Genomic DNA, 20487 nt, shown 5'->3' with positions numbered 1-20487 from the left:
GGGGATGTTTTAGGATACACTGAGCACCTATCTCCTCTTCTCTCACCTTATGGATGAATTTACATCTCTCCATTGCACCTTATTAACTCTGCTTCCTCCCCGGAGTCGTTGTGACTTCACGTCTCATAGGGTCCATTGGACCTGGAGGTGTCTGATGCTGGTGAGCCGGCCTCCCGCGTTGGCCATGCTGATGCCCCGCCCCCCCTCCTCTCTAACCTCCTTCTGTTTCATGGATTGGAGTTCCATTCATACATTGTCATATTCATGTAATGTTTATGTAACTCTGTAACTCTGTTCATCTGGTCACATGACATCTATTGCTTCTGTCCATCCGGGGAGAGGGATCCTCCTCTGTTGCTCTCCTGAAGGTTTCTTCACTTTTTTCCCTGTAAAGGTTATTTTTGGGGAGTTTTTCCTGATCCGATGTGAGGTCAAAGGTCAGGGATGTCGTATGTGTACAGATTGTAAAGCCCTCTGAGGGGAGTTTGTAATTTGTGATATTGGGCTATACAAAATAAACTGAATTGAATTGAATTGAAGGGTGTTGGTGAGAAGGGGTGCTGTGGAGCTCAAGTCTGGCATGAGACCAGATGTGGGAATTTTACTCTTGCACACAATATTGTTGTTGTTGTGTGTTTTTGTGTGTTGTTATGTAGCCAAATGGGACTACAATCTGCATTTCATGACAATTGACATGCTTTTTAAATGCTAAACCGTTAAGTAACATAGGGCCAGCATGTGTATTTACATTTTCATTTCCTTTATTATTTAAATCCTTAAATGGAATATGTCCTGCACTGCTATTTCATTTTATTGTATTGTATATATTATTGTATTGATTGTAAACTTGTTTGCTGATGCTTCACAGAAATTACCCTGTGGGGATGAATAAAGTACATATCTAATCTAACCTATCATCGAATCTATAAGGTTGTACCTATTTTTATTATTATTTGCAGGATGAATGAATGTGAATGAATATGAATAATAATCAACGAAATGGTTCGGGAGTAGGAGTGGGGGCTGTGTTCTCCATCAGACCCCAAAACCTCTGCGCCCGGCCCTGCTCAGAGCCGCAGGCAGCACATCCCGTGCCGCGGTCCGCCTCCACAGAGCTGCACCGTGAGGATAACCGGGGTCGAAGACGGCTGGCAAGAGGTACAAAGACAAATGTCGACCTCAGGATATTGCACTGAAATCCTCACGCGGCGCTCTCCAAACGATGAACCGGCTGGTCCCGGAACAGCTGAGAGCCGCGCGGCGAGCCGGGCGTTGGAGGATGGGTGCGCGTCCATCTCTGCCCGGGAGCGGACACACTCGGGGATGAGAACATAAAAGAAAACACATCTCTCCAACAATCCGCCTCCGAATATTCCGAAACAAAGGGAGAGGAGAGGAGAAGGGAGAGGAGAGGAGAAGGGAGAGGAGAGGAGAAGGGAGAGGAGAGGAGAAGGGAGAGGAGAGGAGAAGGGAGAGGAGAGGAGAAGGGAGAGGAGAGGAGAGGAGAGGAGAGGAGACGAGAGGAGACGAGACGAGACGAGAGGAGAGGAGAGGAGAGGAGAGGAGAGGAGAGGAGAGGAGAGGAGAGGAGAGGAGAGGAGAGGAGAGGAGAGGAGAGGAGACGAGACGAGACGAGAGGAGAGGAGAGGAGAGGAGAGGAGAGGAGACGAGACGAGACGAGACGAGAGGAGAGGAGAGGAGACGAGGACGCCTCCATCGTGTCTCTGGCTGCCTGCCCCGTTCTCCTGATTGACCGGCCCGCTGGAGGCACGACAAGCCAAACCCACCCGGTGTGAGCCTGCGTATATAAAGCCGAGTGTCTGTCACCAGATCACCATCATCACCATCATCATCACAATCATCATCATCAGCCTCCTTCCGACCTGACCCGGGATCCCTCTTTGTTTCGTGTCTTCAGGAGCAGCCATGTCTCACGCATGGGGATACGGACCGACTAACGGTGAGGATCTGTCCGCGTGCACCGGACGGGCAGCTTTGACATGTAACAGGTTGTCAGTGTCGCGCGAGTGCAGACAGTAAATGCTGCGGTCAGCAAGTTGCCCTCAAAAAGCAGGGAACGACATGAATAATTAATATGACTGTAGGTCACGATCAGTCCATCTGACAGTAGTAAAGCTATGTGAAACTCAACTTTTAATACGTGCTCACGTAGAATTAACATGACACAGACATTAATGAAAATATTGTATTGAGCTATCATGTAAAGGGTCTGCACATATAGCTATTAATTATATTCGTACTTCTGTTGCTTTATTAGAATCAGTGGTTATATTTACTGTACGTATGTTCATGATTTACTCACATAGTTTGCCTAAATTGTACTGCAGTAGTAATAATTCAAAATCATGCTGAAATAACCCATTCTGCCAATTGAATACTTAATATTTAAAGTAAAATATTATATATTTGTACTTTTAAATGCACAATGGCTGCTTTTATTTGAGTAAAGGATCTGAATATCACACTGCTGTAGTAAACTTGAGAAGGAGTTTTTAAATATCATTTTTTGTAAGTGTGGTAACATGAAGGATCTGAATACTTGTTTCTGCACCTGGTGAAGCTGGTGAAGTTGATGAAGTTGGTGAAGTTGATGAAGTTGATGAAGTTGGTGAAGTTGGTGGTGTTGATGAAGCTCATGAAGTTGATGAAGTTGGTGAAGTTGATGAAGTTGGTGAAGTTGATGAAGTTGATGAAGTTGGTGAAGTTGATGAAGTTGATGAAGTTGGTGAAGTTGGTGGTGTTGATGAAGCTCATGAAGTTGATGAAGTTGATGAAGTTGGTGGTGTTGATGAAGTTGGTGGTGTTGATGAAGCTCATGAAGTTGATGAAGTTGATGAAGTTGATGAAGTTGGTGAAGTTGATGAAGTTGGTGGTGTTGATGAAGCTCATGAAGTTGATGAAGTTGATGAAGTTGATGAAGTTGGTGAAGTTGATGAAGTTGATGAAGTTGATGAAGTTGGTGAAGTTGGTGGTGTTGATGAAGCTCATGAAGTTGATGAAGTTGATGAAGTTGGTGGTGTTGATGAAGCTCATGAAGTTGATGAAGTTGGTGGTGTTGATGAAGCTCATAAAGTTGATGAAGTTAATGAAGCTCATGAAGTTGGTGAAGTTGGTGAAGTTGATGAAGCTCTTGAAGCTGATGAAGCTGATGAAGCTGATGAAGCTGGTGAAGTTGATGAAGCTCATGAAGTTGGTGAAGTTGGTGAAGTTGATGAAGCTCTTGAAGCTGATGAAGCTGATGAAGCTGATGAAGCTGGTGAAGTTGATGAAGCTCATGAAGTTGGTGAAGTTGGTGAAGTTGGTGAAGCTCATGAAGTTGGTGAAGTTGGTGAAGTTGGTGAAGCTCATGAAGCTCATGAAGCTCATGAAGCTGATGAAGCTGGTGAAGTTGATGAAGCTCTTGAAGCTCATGAAGCTGATGAAGCTCATGAAGCTGATGAAGCTCATGAAGCTGATGAAGCTGGTGAAGCTGGTGAAGTTGATGAAGCTGATGAAGCAGCCGAAGGTGGATGAAAGGAGAATTATTTCTTTGTCTTAAATCTACAGGCAAACTTCTAAGAGGCTGCCGTAAAAGTGCTCCACATGGAACATCCAAGAATATGACAAAGCCCTTGCTACTAACATGTACTTATTTCATATTTTATATTGGAATATGTATTTGCAGGACCTGACAAATGGGGAGAAGATTGCCCGATAGCTAATGGGCCCAGACAGTCTCCCATCAACATTTTACCTAAGGAGATCAACTTTGACCCCACTCTGAAGCCTCTGAAAATCAAGTACGACCCCTCCAACGCTAAGGGCATTCTGAACAACGGGCACTCCTTCCAGGTGGACTATGAGGACGACACCGACAGCTCCAGTAAGCACAGCTCAGCTCCTGGTGTTATATATATATATATATATATATATATACATCGTATATGTAATTACCTCATTTCAACATATATTTACCTTATTTCATTTTTCATTTTTTCACGAAATGAACCAAAAAGCAGAAATGAGGAAGATCTTGATAACATTTAAATAATACCCCCTAAAATTAAAATAAATGTGGTTAGAATTGAAATCAAATACTATTTCTAAGCCTGTTTAAAAGATATTATGTCAATGCTGATCTGAAAGGAAAGCATAAACTGAAACGTTGGATGGACAGGTAAACTATTGACTTTCCCAGCCATTGGTATTACAGTATTACAGTATTACAGTATTAGAGTATGACAGTATTACAGTGTTACAGTATTACAGTATTACAGTATTACAGTATTAGAGTATGACAGTATTACAGTATGACAGTATTACAGTGTTACAGTGTTACAGTATTACAGTATTACAGTGTTACAGTATGACAGTATTACAGTATTACAGTGTTACAGTATGACAGTATTACAGTGTTACAGTATTACAGTATGACAGTATTACAGTATGACAGTATTACAGTATGACAGTATTACAGTATTACAGTGTTACAGTATTACAGTGTTACAGTATTACGGTGTTACAGTATTACAGTATGACAGTATGACAGTATTACAGTATGATTACAGTATGACAGTATTACAGTATGACAGTATTACAGTGTTACAGTATTACAGTATGACAGTATTACAGTGTTACAGTATTACAGTATGACAGTATTACAGTATTACAGTGTTACAGTATTACAGTATGACAGTATGACAGTATTACAGTATGACAGTATTACAGTATGACAGTATTACCTTATGACAGTATTACAGTATTACAGTGTTACAGTATTACAGTAGTAGAGTATGACAGTATTACAGTGTTACAGTATTACAGTATTACATTGTTACAGTATGACAGTATGACAGTATTACAGTATGACAGTATTACAGTGTTACAGTATGACAGTATTACAGTGTTACAGTATTACAGTATGACAGTATTACAGTATGACAGTATTACAGTGATGCAGTATTACAGTATGACAGTATGACAGTATTACAGTATGACAGTATTACAGTGTTGCAGTATTACAGTATTACAGTGTTACAGTATGACAGTATGACAGTGTTACATTATTACAGTATGACATTATTAGAGTATGACAGTATTACAGTGTTACAGTGTTACAGTATGACAGTGTTACAGTATGACAGTATTACAGTATGACAGTATTAGAGTATGACAGTATTACAGTGTTACAGTATGACAGTGTTACAGTATTACAGTATGACAGTGTTACAGTATTACAGTAGTACAGTGTTACAGTATGACAGTGTTACAGTATGACAGTATTACAGTATTACAGTAATACAGTGTTACAGTATTACAGTATTACAGTATGACAGTATTACAGTGTTGTAGTATTACAGTATGACAGTATAACAGTGTTACATTATTACAGTATTACAGTGTTACAATATTACAGTATTACAGTATGACAGTATTACAGTATTACAGTATGACAGTATAACAGTGTTACAGTATTACAGTATGACAGTGTTACAGTATTACAGTGTTACAGTATTACAGTGTTACAGTATTACGGTGTTACAGTATTACAGTATGACAGTATGACAGTATTACATTGTTACAGTATTACAGTATGACAGTGTTACAGTATGACAGTATGACAGTATTACAGTATGACAGTATTACAGTATTACCTTATGACAGTATTACAGTATTACAGTGTTACAGTATTACAGTATTACAGTTTTACAGTGTTACAGTATGACAGTATTACAGTATTACAATATGACAGTATTACAGTATGACAGTATTACAGTATTACAGTATTACAGTATGACAGTATTACAGTATTACAGTATGACAGTATGACAGTATGACAGTATGACAGTATAACAGTGTTACAGTATTACAGTATTACAGTGTTACAGTATTACAGTATGACAGTATTACAGTGTTACAGTATTATAGTGTTACAGTATTACGGTGTTACAGTATGACAGTATGACAGTGTTACATTATTACAGTATGACATTATTAAAGTATGACAGTATTACAGTGTTACAGTGTTACAGTATGACAGTGTTACAGTATGACAGTATTACAGTATGACAGTATTAGAGTATGACAGTATTACAGTGTTACAGTATGACAGTGTTACAGTATTACAGTATGACAGTGTTACAGTATTACAGTAGTACAGTGTTAGAGTATGACAGTGTTACAGTATGACAGTATTACAGTATTACAGTAATACAGTGTTACAGTATTACAGTATTACAGTATGACAGTATTACAGTGTTGTAGTATTACAGTATGACAGTATAACAGTGTTACATTATTACAGTATTACAGTGTTACAGTATTACAGTATTACAGTATGACAGTATTACAGTATGACAGTATTACAGTATTACAGTATTACAGTATTACAGTATGACAGTATGACAGTATGACAGTATAACAGTGTTACAGTATTACAGTATGACAGTGTTACAGTATTACAGTGTTACAGTATTACAGTGTTACAGTATGACAGTATTACAGTATTACAGTATCACAGTATTACAGTATTACAGTATTACAGTGTTACAGTATTACAGTATTACAGTGTTACAGTATGACAGTATTACAGTATGACAGTATGACAGTATTACAGTATTACCTTATGACAGTATTACCTTATGACAGTATTACAGTATTACAGTATTACAGTGTTACAGTATTACAGTATTACAGTTTTACAGTGTTACAGTATGACAGTATTACAGTATTACAATATGACAGTATTACAGTATGACAGTATTACAGTATTACAGTATTACAGTATTACAGTATGACAGTATTACAGTATTACAGTATTACAGTATGACAGTATGACAGTATGACAGTATAACAGTGTTACAGTATTACAGTATTACAGTGTTACAGTATTACAGTATGACAGTATTACAGTGTTACAGTATTACAGTGTTACAGTATTACGGTGTTACAGTATTACAGTATGACAGTATGACAGTATTACAGTGTTACAGTATTACAGTATGACAGTGTTACAGTATTACAGTGTTACAGTATGACAGTATTACAGTATGACAGTATGACAGTATTACAGTATTACCTTATGACAGTATTACAGTATTACAGTATTACAGTGTTACAGTATTACAGTTTTACAGTGTTACAGTATGACAGTATTACAGTATTACAATATGACAGTATTACAGTATGACAGTATTACAGTGTTACAGTATTACAGTATGACAGTATTACAGTGTTGCAGTATTACAGTATGAAAGTATTACAGTATGACAGTATTACAGTGTTGCAGTATTACAGTATTACAGTGTTACAGTATGACAGTGTTACAGTATGAAAGTATGACAGTATTACAGTGTTACATTATTACAGTATAACAGTATTAGAGTATGACAGTATTACAGTGTTACAGTGTTACAGTATGACAGTGTTACAGTATTACAGTAGTACAGTGTTACAGTATGACTGTGTTACAGTATGACAGTATGACAGTATAACAGTATGACAGTATGACAGTATAACAGTATTACAGTATTACAGTAATACAGTGTTACAGTAATACAGTGTTACAGTATGACAGTTTTACAGTATGACAGTATGACAGTATTACAGTATGACAGTATTACAGTGTTGCAGTATTACAGTATTACAGTGTTACAGTATTACAGTATGACAGTGTTACAGTATTACAGTATGACAGTATGACAGTATGACAGTATTACAGTATTACACTATGAGAGTATGACAGTATGACAGTATTACAGTATTACAGTATTAGAGTATGACAGTATTACAGTGTTACAGTTTTACATTATGACAGTATTACAGTATTACAGTGTTACAGTATGACAGTATTACAGTATGACAGTATTACAGTGTTACAGTATGACAGTATTACAGTGTTACAGTGTTACAGTATTACAGTATGACAGTATTACAGTATGACAGTATTACAGTGTTGCAGTATTACAGTATGACAGTATGACATTATTACAGTATGACAGTGTTACAGTATGACAGTATTACAGTGTTGCAGTATTACAGTATTACAGTGTTACAGTATGATAGTATGACAGTGTTACAGTATTACAGTATGAGAGTATTACAGTGTTACAGTATTACAGTATGACAGTATTAGAGTATGACAGTATTACAGTGTTACAGTGTTACAGTATGACAGTGTTACAGTATTACAGTATGACAGTATTACAGTATTACAGTAGTACAGTGTTACAGTATGACAGTGTTACAGTATGACAGTATAACAGTATTACAGTATGACAGTATTACAGTGTTGCAGTATTACAGTATGACAGTATTACAGTATTACCTTATGACAGTATTACAGTATGACAGTATTACAGTGTTACAGTATTACAGTGTTACAGTATTACAGTATTACAGTATTACAGTGTTACAGTATTACAGTATTAGAGTATGACAGTATTACAGTGTTACAGTATTACAGTATGACAGTATTACAGTATGACAGTATTACAGTGATGCAGTATTACAGTATGACAGTATGACAGTATTACAGTATGACAGTATGACAGTATTACAGTATGACAGTATGACAGTGTTGCAGTATTACAGTATTACAGTGTTACAGTATGACAGTATGACAGTGTTACAGTATTACAGTATGACAGTATTAGAGTATGACAGTATTACAGTGTTACAGTGTTACAGTATGACAGTGTTACAGTATTACAGAATGACAGTATTACAGTATTACAGTAGTACAGTGTTACAGTATGACAGTGTTACAGTATGACAGTATGACAGTATAACAGTATTACAGTATTACAGTAATACAGTGTTACAGTATTACAGTATTACAGTATGACAGTATTACAGTGTTGTAGTATTACAGTATGACAGTATAACAGTGTTACAGTATTACAGTGTTACAGTATTACAGTATGACAGTATTACAGTATGACAGTATGACAATATTACAGTATTACAGTATTACAGTATGACAGTATGACAGTATTACAGTATGACAGTATGGCAGTATGACAGTATAACAGTGTTACAGTATTACAGTATTACAGTGTTACAGTATTACAGTATGACAGTATTACAATAATACAGTATTACAGTGTTACAGTATTACGTTGTTACAGTATTACAGTATGACAGTATGACAGTATTACAGTGTTACAGTATTACAGTATGACAGTGTTACAGTATTACAGTGTTACAGTATGACAGTATGACAGTATTACAGTATGACAGTATTACAGTATTACCTTATGACAGTATTACAGTATTACAGTATTACAGTGTTACAGTATTACAGTATTAGAGTATGACAGTATTACAGTATTACAGTATTACAGTATTACAGTGTTACAGTATGACAGTATTACAGTATTACAGTATGACAGTATTACAGTATTACAGTATGACAGTATTACAGTGTTACAGTATTACAGTATTACAGTATTACAGTGTTGCAGTATTACAGTATGACAGTATGACAGTATTACAGTATGACAGTATGACAGTATTACAGTATGACAGTATTACAGTGTTGCAGTATTACAGTAGAACAGTGTTACAGTATGACAGTGTTACAGTATGACAGTATGACAGTGTTACAGTATTACAGTATGACAGTATGACATTATTACAGTATGACAGTATTACAGTATGACAGTATTACAGTGTTGCAGTATTACAGTATTACAGTGTTACAGTATGATAGTATGACAGTGTTACAGTATTACAGTATGAGAGTATTACAGTGTTACAGTATTACAGTATGACAGTATTAGAGTATGACAGTATTACAGTGTTACAGTGTTACAGTATGACAGTGTTACAGTATTACAGTATGACAGTATGACAGTATGACAGTATTACAGTAGTACAGTGTTACAGTATGACAGTGTTACAGTATGACAGTATGACAGTATAACAGTATTACAGTATGACAGTATTACAGTATTACAGTGTTGCAGTATTACAGTATGACAGTATTACAGTATTACCTTATGACAGTATTACAGTATGACAGTATTACAGTGTTACAGTATTACAGTGTTACAGTATTACAGTATTACAGTATTACAGTGTTACAGTATTACAGTATTAGAGTATGACAGTATTACAGTGTTACAGTATTACAGTATGACAGTATTACAGTATGACAGTATTACAGTGATGCAGTATTACAGTATGACAGTATGACAGTATTACAGTATGACAGTATGACAGTATTACAGTATGACAGTATGACAGTGTTGCAGTATTACAGTATTACAGTGTTACAGTATGACAGTATGACAGTGTTACAGTATTACAGTATGACAGTATTAGAGTATGACAGTATTACAGTGTTACAGTGTTACAGTATGACAGTGTTACAGTATTACAGAATGACAGTATTACAGTATTACAGTAGTACAGTGTTACAGTATGACAGTGTTACAGTATGACAGTATGACAGTATAACAGTATTACAGTAATACAGTGTTACAGTATTACAGTATTACAGTATGACAGTATTACAGTGTTGTAGTATTACAGTATGACAGTATAACAGTGTTACAGTATTACAGTGTTACAGTATTACAGTATGACAGTATTACAGTATGACAGTATGACAATATTACAGTATTACAGTATTACAGTATGACAGTATGACAGTATTACAGTATGACAGTATGGCAGTATGACAGTATAACAGTGTTACAGTATTACAGTATTACAGTGTTACAGTATTACAGTATGACAGTATTACAATGTTACAGTATTACAGTGTTACAGTATTACGTTGTTACAGTATTACAGTATGACAGTATTACAGTGTTACAGTATTACAGTATGACAGTGTTACAGTATTACAGTGTTACAGTATGACAGTATGACAGTATTACAGTATGACAGTATTACAGTATTACCTTATGACAGTATTACAGTATTACAGTATTACAGTGTTACAGTATTACAGTATTAGAGTATGACAGTATTACAGTATTACAGTGTTACAGTATGACAGTATTACAGTATTACAGTATGACAGTATTACAGTATGACAGTATTACAGTATGACAGTATTACAGTGTTACAGTATTACAGTATGACAGTATTACAGTGTTGCAGTATTACAGTATGACAGTATGACAGTATTACAGTATGACAGTATGACAGTATTACAGTATGACAGTATTACAGTGTTGCAGTATTACAGTATTACAGTGTTACAGTATGACAGTGTTACAGTATTACAGTATTACAGTATGACAGTATTACAGTGTTACAGTATTACAGTATTACAGTATGACAGTATTACAGTGTTACATTATTACAGTATGACAGTATTAGAGTATGACAGTAGTACAGTGTTACAGTGTTACAGTATGACAGTGTTACAGTATTACAGTATGACAGTATTACAGTAGAACAGTGTTACAGTATGACAGTGTTACAGTATGACAGTATGACAGTATAACAGTATTACAGTAATACAGTGTTACAGTATGACAGTATTACAGTATGACAGTATGACAGTATTACAGTATTACAGTGTTACAGTATTACAGTATGACAGTGTTACAGTATTACAGTATGACAGTATGACAGTATTACAGTATTACACTATGAGAGTATGACAGTATGACAGTATTACAGTATTAGAGTATGACAGTATTACAGTGTTACAGTTTTACAGTATGACAGTATTACAGTGTTACAGTATGACAGTATGACAGTATGACAGTATTACAGTGTTACAGTATGACAGTATTACAGTGTTACAGTATTACAGTATGACAGTATTACGGTATGACAGTATGACAGTATTACAGTGTTACAGTATGACAGTATTACAGTGTTACAGTATTACAGTATGACAGTATTACGGTATGACAGTATTACAGTGATGCAGTATTACAGTATGACAGTATGACAGTATTACAGTATGACAGTATTACAGTGTTGCAGTATTACAGTATTACAGTGTTACAGTATGACAGTATTACAGTGTTACAGTATTACAGTATGAGAGTATGACAGTATTACAGTGTTACAGTATTACAGTATGACAGTATTAGAGTATGACAGTATTAGAGTATGACAGTATTACAGTGTTACAGTGTTACAGTATGACAGTGTTACAGTATTACAGTATGACAGTATTACAGTAGTACAGTGTTACAGTATGACAGTGTTACAGTATGACAGTATGACAGTATAACAGTATTACAGTATTACAGTAATACAGTGTTACAGTATTACAGTATTACAGTATGACAGTATTACAGTGTTGTAGTATTACAGTATGACAGTATAACAGTGTTACAGTATTACAGTATTACAGTGTTACAGTATTACAGTATGACAGTATGACAGTATTACAGTATTACAGTATTACAGTATTACAGTATGACAGTATAACAGTGTTACAGTATTACAGTATTACAGTGTTACAGTATTACAGTATGACAGTATTACATTGTTACAGTATTACAGTGTTACAGTATTACGGTATTACAGTATTACAGTATGACAGTATGACAGTATTACAGTGTTACAGTATTACAGTATGACAGTGTTACAGTATTACAGTGTTACAGTATTACAGTATGACAGTATTAGAGTATGACAGTATTACAGTGTTAGTGTTACAGTGTTACAGTATGACAGTGTTACAGTATTACAGTATGACAGTATTACAGTATTACAGTAGTACAGTGTTACAGTATGACAGTGTTACAGTATGACAGTATGACAGTATGACAGTATAACAGTATTACAGTATTACAGTAATACAGTGTTACAGTAATACAGTGTTACAGTATGACAGTATTACAAGATGACAGTATGACAGTATTACAGTATGACAGTATTACAGTGTTGCAGTATTACAGTATTACAGTGTTACAGTAATACAGTATGACAGTGTTACAGTATTACAGTATGACAGTATAAGAGTATGACAGTATTACAGTATTACAGTATTACAGTATTAGAGTATGACAGTATTACAGTTCTACAGTATGACAGTATTACAGTATGACAGTATTACAGTGTTACAGTATGACAGTATTACAGTATGACAGTATTACAGTGTTACAGTAGGACAGTATTACAGTGTTACAGTATTACAGTATGACAGTATTACAGTATGACAGTATTACAGTGATGCAGTATTACAGTATGACAGTATGACAGTATTACAGTATGACAGTATTACAGTGTTGCAGTATGACAGTATGACAGTGTTACAGTATTACAGTATGACAGTATTAGAGTATGACAGTATTACAGTGTTACAGTGTTACAGTATGACAGTGTTACAGTATTACAGAATGACAGTATTACAGTATTACAGTAGTACAGTGTTACAGTATGACAGTGTTACAGTATGACAGTATGACAGTATAACAGTAGTACAGTGTTACAGTATTACAGTATGACAGTGTTACAGTATTACAGTGTTACAGTATGACAGTATGACAGTATTACAGTATGACAGTATTACAGTATTACCTTATGACAGTATTACAGTATTACAGTATTACAGTGTTACAGTATTACAGTATTAGAGTATGACAGTATTACAGTATTACAGTATTACAGTGTTACAGTATGACAGTATTACAGTATTACAGTATGACAGTATTACAGTATGACAGTATTACAGTGTTACAGTATTACAGTATGACAGTATTACAGTGTTGCAGTATTACCGTATGACAGTATGACAGTATTACAGTATGACAGTATGACAGTATTACAGTATGACAGTATTACAGTGTTGCAGTATTACAGTATTACAGTGTTACAGTATGACAGTGTTACAGTATTACAGTATTACAGTATGACAGTATTACAGTGTTACAGTATTACAGTATTACAGTATGACAGTATTACAGTGTTACATTATTACAGTATGACAGTATTAGAGTATGACAGTAGTACAGTGTTACAGTGTTACAGTATGACAGTGTTACAGTATTACAGTATGACAGTATTACAGTATTACAGTAGAACAGTGTTACAGTATGACAGTGTTACAGTATGACAGTATAACAGTATTACAGTAATACAGTGTTACATTATGACAGTATTACAGTATGACAGTATGACAGTATTACAGTATTACAGTGTTACAGTATTACAGTATGACAGTGTTACAGTATTACAGTATGACAGTATTACAGTATTCCACTATGAGAGTATGACAGTATGACAGTATTACAGTATTAGAGTATGACAGTATTACAGTGTTACAGTTTTACAGTATGACAGTATTACAGTGTTACAGTATGACAGTATGACAGTATGACAGTATTACAGTGTTACAGTATGACAGTATTACAGTGTTACAGTATTACAGTATGACAGTATTACGGTATGACAGTATTACAGTGATGCAGTATTACAGTATGACAGTATGACAGTATTACAGTATGACAGTATTACAGTGTTGCAGTATTACAGTATTACAGTGTTACAGTATGACAGTATTACAGTGTTACAGTATTACAGTATGAGAGTATGACAGTATTACAGTGTTACAGTATTACAGTATGACAGTATTAGAGTATGACAGTATTAGAGTATGACAGTATTACAGTGTTACAGTGTTACAGTATGACAGTGTTACAGTATTACAGTATGACAGTATTACAGTAGTACAGTGTTACAGTATGACAGTGTTACAGTATGACAGTATGACAGTATTACAGTATTACAGTAATACAGTGTTACAGTATTACAGTATTACAGTATGACAGTATTACAGTGTTGTAGTATTACAGTATGACAGTATAACAGTGTTACAGTATTACAGTATTACAGTGTTACAGTATTACAGTATGACAGTATGACAGTATTACAGTATTACAGTATTACAGTATGACAGTATAACAGTGTTACAGTATTACAGTATTACAGTGTTACAGTATTACAGTATGACAGTATTACATTGTTACAGTATTACAGTGTTACAGTATTACGGTGTTACAGTATTACAGTATGACAGTATGACAGTATTACAGTGTTACAGTATTACAGTATGACAGTGTTACAGTATTACAGTGTTACAGTATTACAGTATTACAGTATGACAGTATTAGAGTATGACAGTATTACAGTGTTAGTGTTACAGTGTTACAGTATGACAGTGTTACAGTATTACAGTATGACAGTATTACAGTATTACAGTAGTACAGTGTTACAGTATGACAGTGTTACAGTATGACAGTATGACAGTATAACAGTATTACAGTATTACAGTAATACAGTGTTACAGTAATACAGTGTTACAGTATGACAGTATTACAAGATGACAGTATGACAGTATTACAGTATGACAGTATTACAGTGTTGCAGTATTACAGTATTACAGTGTTACAGGAATACAGTATGACAGTGTTACAGTATTACAGTATGACAGTATAAGAGTATGACAGTATTACAGTATTACAGTATTAGAGTATGACAGTATTACAGTTCTACAGTATGACAGTATTACAGTATGACAGTATTACAGTGTTACAGTATGACAGTATTACAGTATGACAGTATTACAGTGTTACAGTATGACAGTATTACAGTGTTACAGTATTACAGTATGACAGTATTACAGTATGACAGTATTACAGTGATGCAGTATTACAGTATGACAGTATGACAGTATTACAGTATGACAGTATTACAGTGTTGCAGTATGACAGTATGACAGTGTTACAGTATTACAGTATGACAGTATTAGAGTATGACAGTATTACAGTGTTACAGTGTTACAGTATGACAGTGTTACAGTATTACAGAATGACAGTATTACAGTATTACAGTAGTACAGTGTTACAGTATGACAGTGTTACAGTATGACAGTATGACAGTATAACAGTATTACAGTATTACAGTAATACAGTGTTACAGTATTACAGTATTACAGTATGACAGTATTACAGTGTTGTAGTATTAAAGTATGACAGTATAACAGTGTTACAGTATTACAGTGTTACAGTATTACAGTATGACAGTATTACAGTATGACAGTATGACAATATTACAGTATTACAGTATTACAGTATGACAGTATGACAGTATTACAGTATTACAGTATGACAGTATGGCAGTATGACAGTATAACAGTGTTACAGTATTACAGTATTACAGTGTTACAGTATTACAGTATGACAGTATTACAATGTTACAGTATTACAGTGTTACAGTATTACGTTGTTACAGTATTACAGTATGACAGTATTACAGTGTTGCAGTATTACAGTATGACAGTATGACAGTATTACAGTATGACAGTATGACAGTATTACAGTATGACAGTATTACAGTGTTGCAGTATTACAGTATTACAGTGTTACAGTATTACGTTGTTACAGTGTTACAGTATGACAGTATGACAGTATGACAGTATGACAGTATTACAGTATTACCTTATGACAGTATTACAGTATTACAGTATTACAGTGTTACAGTATTACAGTATTAGAGTATGACAGTATTACAGTATTACAGTATTACAGTGTTACAGTATGACAGTATTACAGTATTACAGTATGACAGTATTACAGTATGACAGTATTACAGTGTTACAGTATTACAGTATGACAGTATTACAGTGTTGCAGTATTACAGTATGACAGTATGACAGTATTACAATATGACAGTATGACAGTATTACAGTATGACAGTATTACAGTGTTGCAGTATTACAGTATTACAGTGTTACAGTATGACAGTGTTACAGTATTAAAGTATTACAGTATGACAGTATTACAGTGTTACAGTATTACAGTATTACAGTATGACAGTATTACAGTGTTACATTATTACAGTATGACAGTATTAGAGTATGACAGTAGTACAGTGTTACAGTGTTACAGTATGACAGTGTTACAGTATTACAGTATTACAGTATGACAGTATAACAGTGTTACAGTATTACAGTATTACAGTGTTACAGTATTACAGTATGACAGTATTACATTGTTACAGTATTACAGTGTTACAGTATTACGGTGTTACAGTATTACAGTATGACAGTATGACAGTATTACAGTGTTACAGTATTACAGTATGACAGTGTTACAGTATTACAGTGTTACAGTATTACAGTATGACAGTATTAGAGTATGACAGTATTACAGTGTTAGTGTTACAGTGTTACAGTGTTACAGTATGACAGTGTTACAGTATTACAGTATGACAGTATTACAGTATTACAGTAGTACAGTGTTACAGTATGACAGTGTTACAGTATGACAGTATGACAGTATAACAGTGTTACAGTATGACAGTGTTACAGTATGACAGTATGACAGTATAACAGTATTACAGTATTACAGTAATACAGTGTTACAGTAATACAGTGTTACAGTATGACAGTATTACAAGATGACAGTATGACAGTATAACAGTATTACAGTATTACAGTAATACAGTGTTACAGTAATACAGTGTTACAGTATGACAGTATTACAAGATGACAGTATGACAGTATTACAGTATGACAGTATTACAGTATGACAGTATTACAGTGTTGCAGTATTACAGTATTACAGTGTTACAGTATGACAGTATTACATTGTTACAGTATTACAGTGTTACAGTATTACGGTGTTACAGTATTACAGTATGACAGTATGACAGTATTACAGTGTTACAGTAATAAAGTATGACAGTATTAGAGTATGACAGTATTACAGTGTTACAGTGTTACAGTATGACAGTGTTACAGTATTACAGTATGACAGTATTACAGTAGTACAGTGTTACAGTATGACAGTGTTACAGTATGACAGTATGACAGTATAACAGTATTACAGTATTACAGTAATACAGTGTTACAGTATTACAGTATTACAGTATGACAGTATTACAGTGTTGTAGTATTACAGTATGACAGTATAAAAGTGTTACAGTATTACAGTATTGCAGTGTTAGAGTATTACAGTATGACAGTATTACAGTATGACAGTATGACAGTATTACAGTATTACAGTATTACAGTATGACAGTATGACAGTATTACAGTATTACAGTATGACAGTATTACAGTATGACAGTATGACAGTATAACAGTGTTACAGTATTACAGTATTACAGTGTTACAGTATTACAGTATGACAGTATGACAGTATTACATTGTTACAGTATTACAGTGTTACAGTATTACGGTGTTACAGTATTACAGTATGACAGTATGACAGTATTACAGTGTTACAGTATTACAATATGACAGTGTTACAGTATTACAGTGTTACAGTGTTACAGTATGACAGTATTACAGTGTTACAGTATTACAGTATGACAGTATTACAGTATGACAGTATTACAGTGATGCAGTATTACAGTATGACAGTATGACAGTATTACAGTATGACAGTATTACAGTGTTGCAGTATGACAGTATGACAGTGTTACAGTATTACAGTATGACAGTATTAGAGTATGACAGTATTACAGTGTTACAGTGTTACAGTATGACAGTGTTACAGTGATGCAGTATTACAGTATGACAGTATGACAGTATTACAGTATGACAGTATTACAGTGTTGCAGTATGACAGTATGACAGTGTTACAGTATTACAGTATGACAGAATTAGAGTATGACAGTATTACAGTGTTACAGTGTTACAGTATGACAGTGTTACAGTATTACAGAATGACAGTATTACAGTATTACAGTAGTACAGTGTTACAGTATGACAGTGTTACAGTATGACAGTATGACAGTATAACAGTATTACAGTATTACAGTAATACAGTGTTACAGTATTACAGTATGACAGTATTACAGTATGACAGTATTACAGTGTTGCAGTATGACAGTATGACAGTGTTACAGTATTACAGTATGACAGTATTAGAGTATGACAGTATTACAGTGTTACAGTGTTACAGTATGACAGTGTTACAGTATTACAGAATGACAGTATTACAGTATTACAGTAGTACAGTGTTACAGTATGACAGTGTTACAGTATGACAGTATGACAGTATAACAGTATTACAGTATTACAGTAATACAGTGTTACAGTATTACAGTATTACAGTATGACAGTATTACAGTGTTGTAGTATTAAAGTATGACAGTATAACAGTGTTACAGTATTACAGTGTTACAGTATTACAGTATGACAGTATTACAGTATGACAGTATGACAATATTACAGTATTACAGTATTACAGTATGACAGTATGACAGTATTACAGTATTACAGTATGACAGTATGGCAGTATGACAGTATAACAGTGTTACAGTATTACAGTATTACAGTGTTACAGTATTACAGTATGACAGTATTACAATGTTACAGTATTACAGTGTTACAGTATTACGTTGTTACAGTATTAAAGTATGACAGTATGACAGTATTAGAGTGTTACAGTATTACAGTATGACAGTGTTACAGTATTACAGTGTTACAGTATGACAGTATGACAGTATTACAGTATGACAGTATTACAGTATTACCTTATGACAGTATTACAGTATTACAGTATTACAGTGTTACAGTATTACAGTATTAGAGTATGACAGTATTACAGTATTACAGTATTACAGTATTACAGTGTTACAGTATGACAGTATTACAGTATTACAGTATGACAGTATTACAGTATGACAGTATTACAGTGTTACAGTATTACAGTATGACAGTATTACAGTGTTGCAGTATTACAGTATGACAGTATGACAGTATTACAATATGACAGTATGACAGTATTACAGTATGACAGTATTACAGTGTTGCAGTATTACAGTATTACAGTGTTACAGTATGACAGTGTTACAGTATTAAAGTATTACAGTATGACAGTATTACAGTGTTGCAGTATTACAGTATTACAGTGTTACAGTATGACAGTGTTACAGTATTAAAGTATTACAGTATGACAGTATTACAGTGTTACAGTATTACAGTATTACAGTATGACAGTATTACAGTGTTACATTATTACAGTATGACAGTATTAGAGTATGACAGTAGTACAGTGTTACAGTGTTACAGTATGACAGTGTTACAGTATTACAGTATTACAGTATGACAGTATAACAGTGTTACAGTATTACAGTATTACAGTGTTACAGTATTACAGTATGACAGTATTACATTGTTACAGTATTACAGTGTTACAGTATTACGGTGTTACAGTATTACAGTATGACAGTATGACAGTATTACAGTGTTACAGTATTACAGTATGACAGTGTTACAGTATTACAGTGTTACAGTATTACAGTATGACAGTATTAGAGTATGACAGTATTACAGTGTTAGTGTTACAGTATGACAGTGTTACAGTATTACAGTATGACAGTATTACAGTATTACAGTAGTACAGTGTTACAGTATGACAGTGTTACAGTATGACAGTATGACAGTATGACAGTATGACAGTATAACAGTATTACAGTATTACAGTAATACAGTGTTACAGTAATACAGTGTTACAGTATGACAGTATTACAAGATGACAGTATGACAGTATTACA

The 20487-nt window shown here is 34.3% G+C and overlaps 1 protein-coding gene across 1 annotated transcript in view; it reads left to right on the top strand.

Annotated features, from left to right (window-relative positions):
* Positions 1-1661: 1661 nt before the first annotated feature.
* The window catches only part of cahz (carbonic anhydrase), a 40418-nt gene continuing 21592 nt past the window's right edge, over positions 1662-20487 (top strand). Inside the window, exons 1-2 of the mRNA XM_034555220.1 lie at positions 1662-1960; positions 3686-3883. Of these exons, the coding sequence (XP_034411111.1) occupies positions 1927-1960; positions 3686-3883 (232 nt within the window). The 5' untranslated portion in view covers positions 1662-1926. The remainder of the gene's footprint in view (positions 1961-3685; positions 3884-20487) is intronic.

The sequence above is a fragment of the Cyclopterus lumpus genome, chromosome 17 (genome assembly GCF_009769545.1).
Source record: "Cyclopterus lumpus isolate fCycLum1 chromosome 17, fCycLum1.pri, whole genome shotgun sequence".
Taxonomy (NCBI): Eukaryota; Metazoa; Chordata; class Actinopteri; order Perciformes; family Cyclopteridae; genus Cyclopterus; species Cyclopterus lumpus.
This window is presented reverse-complemented; position numbering and strand designations above follow the sequence as displayed.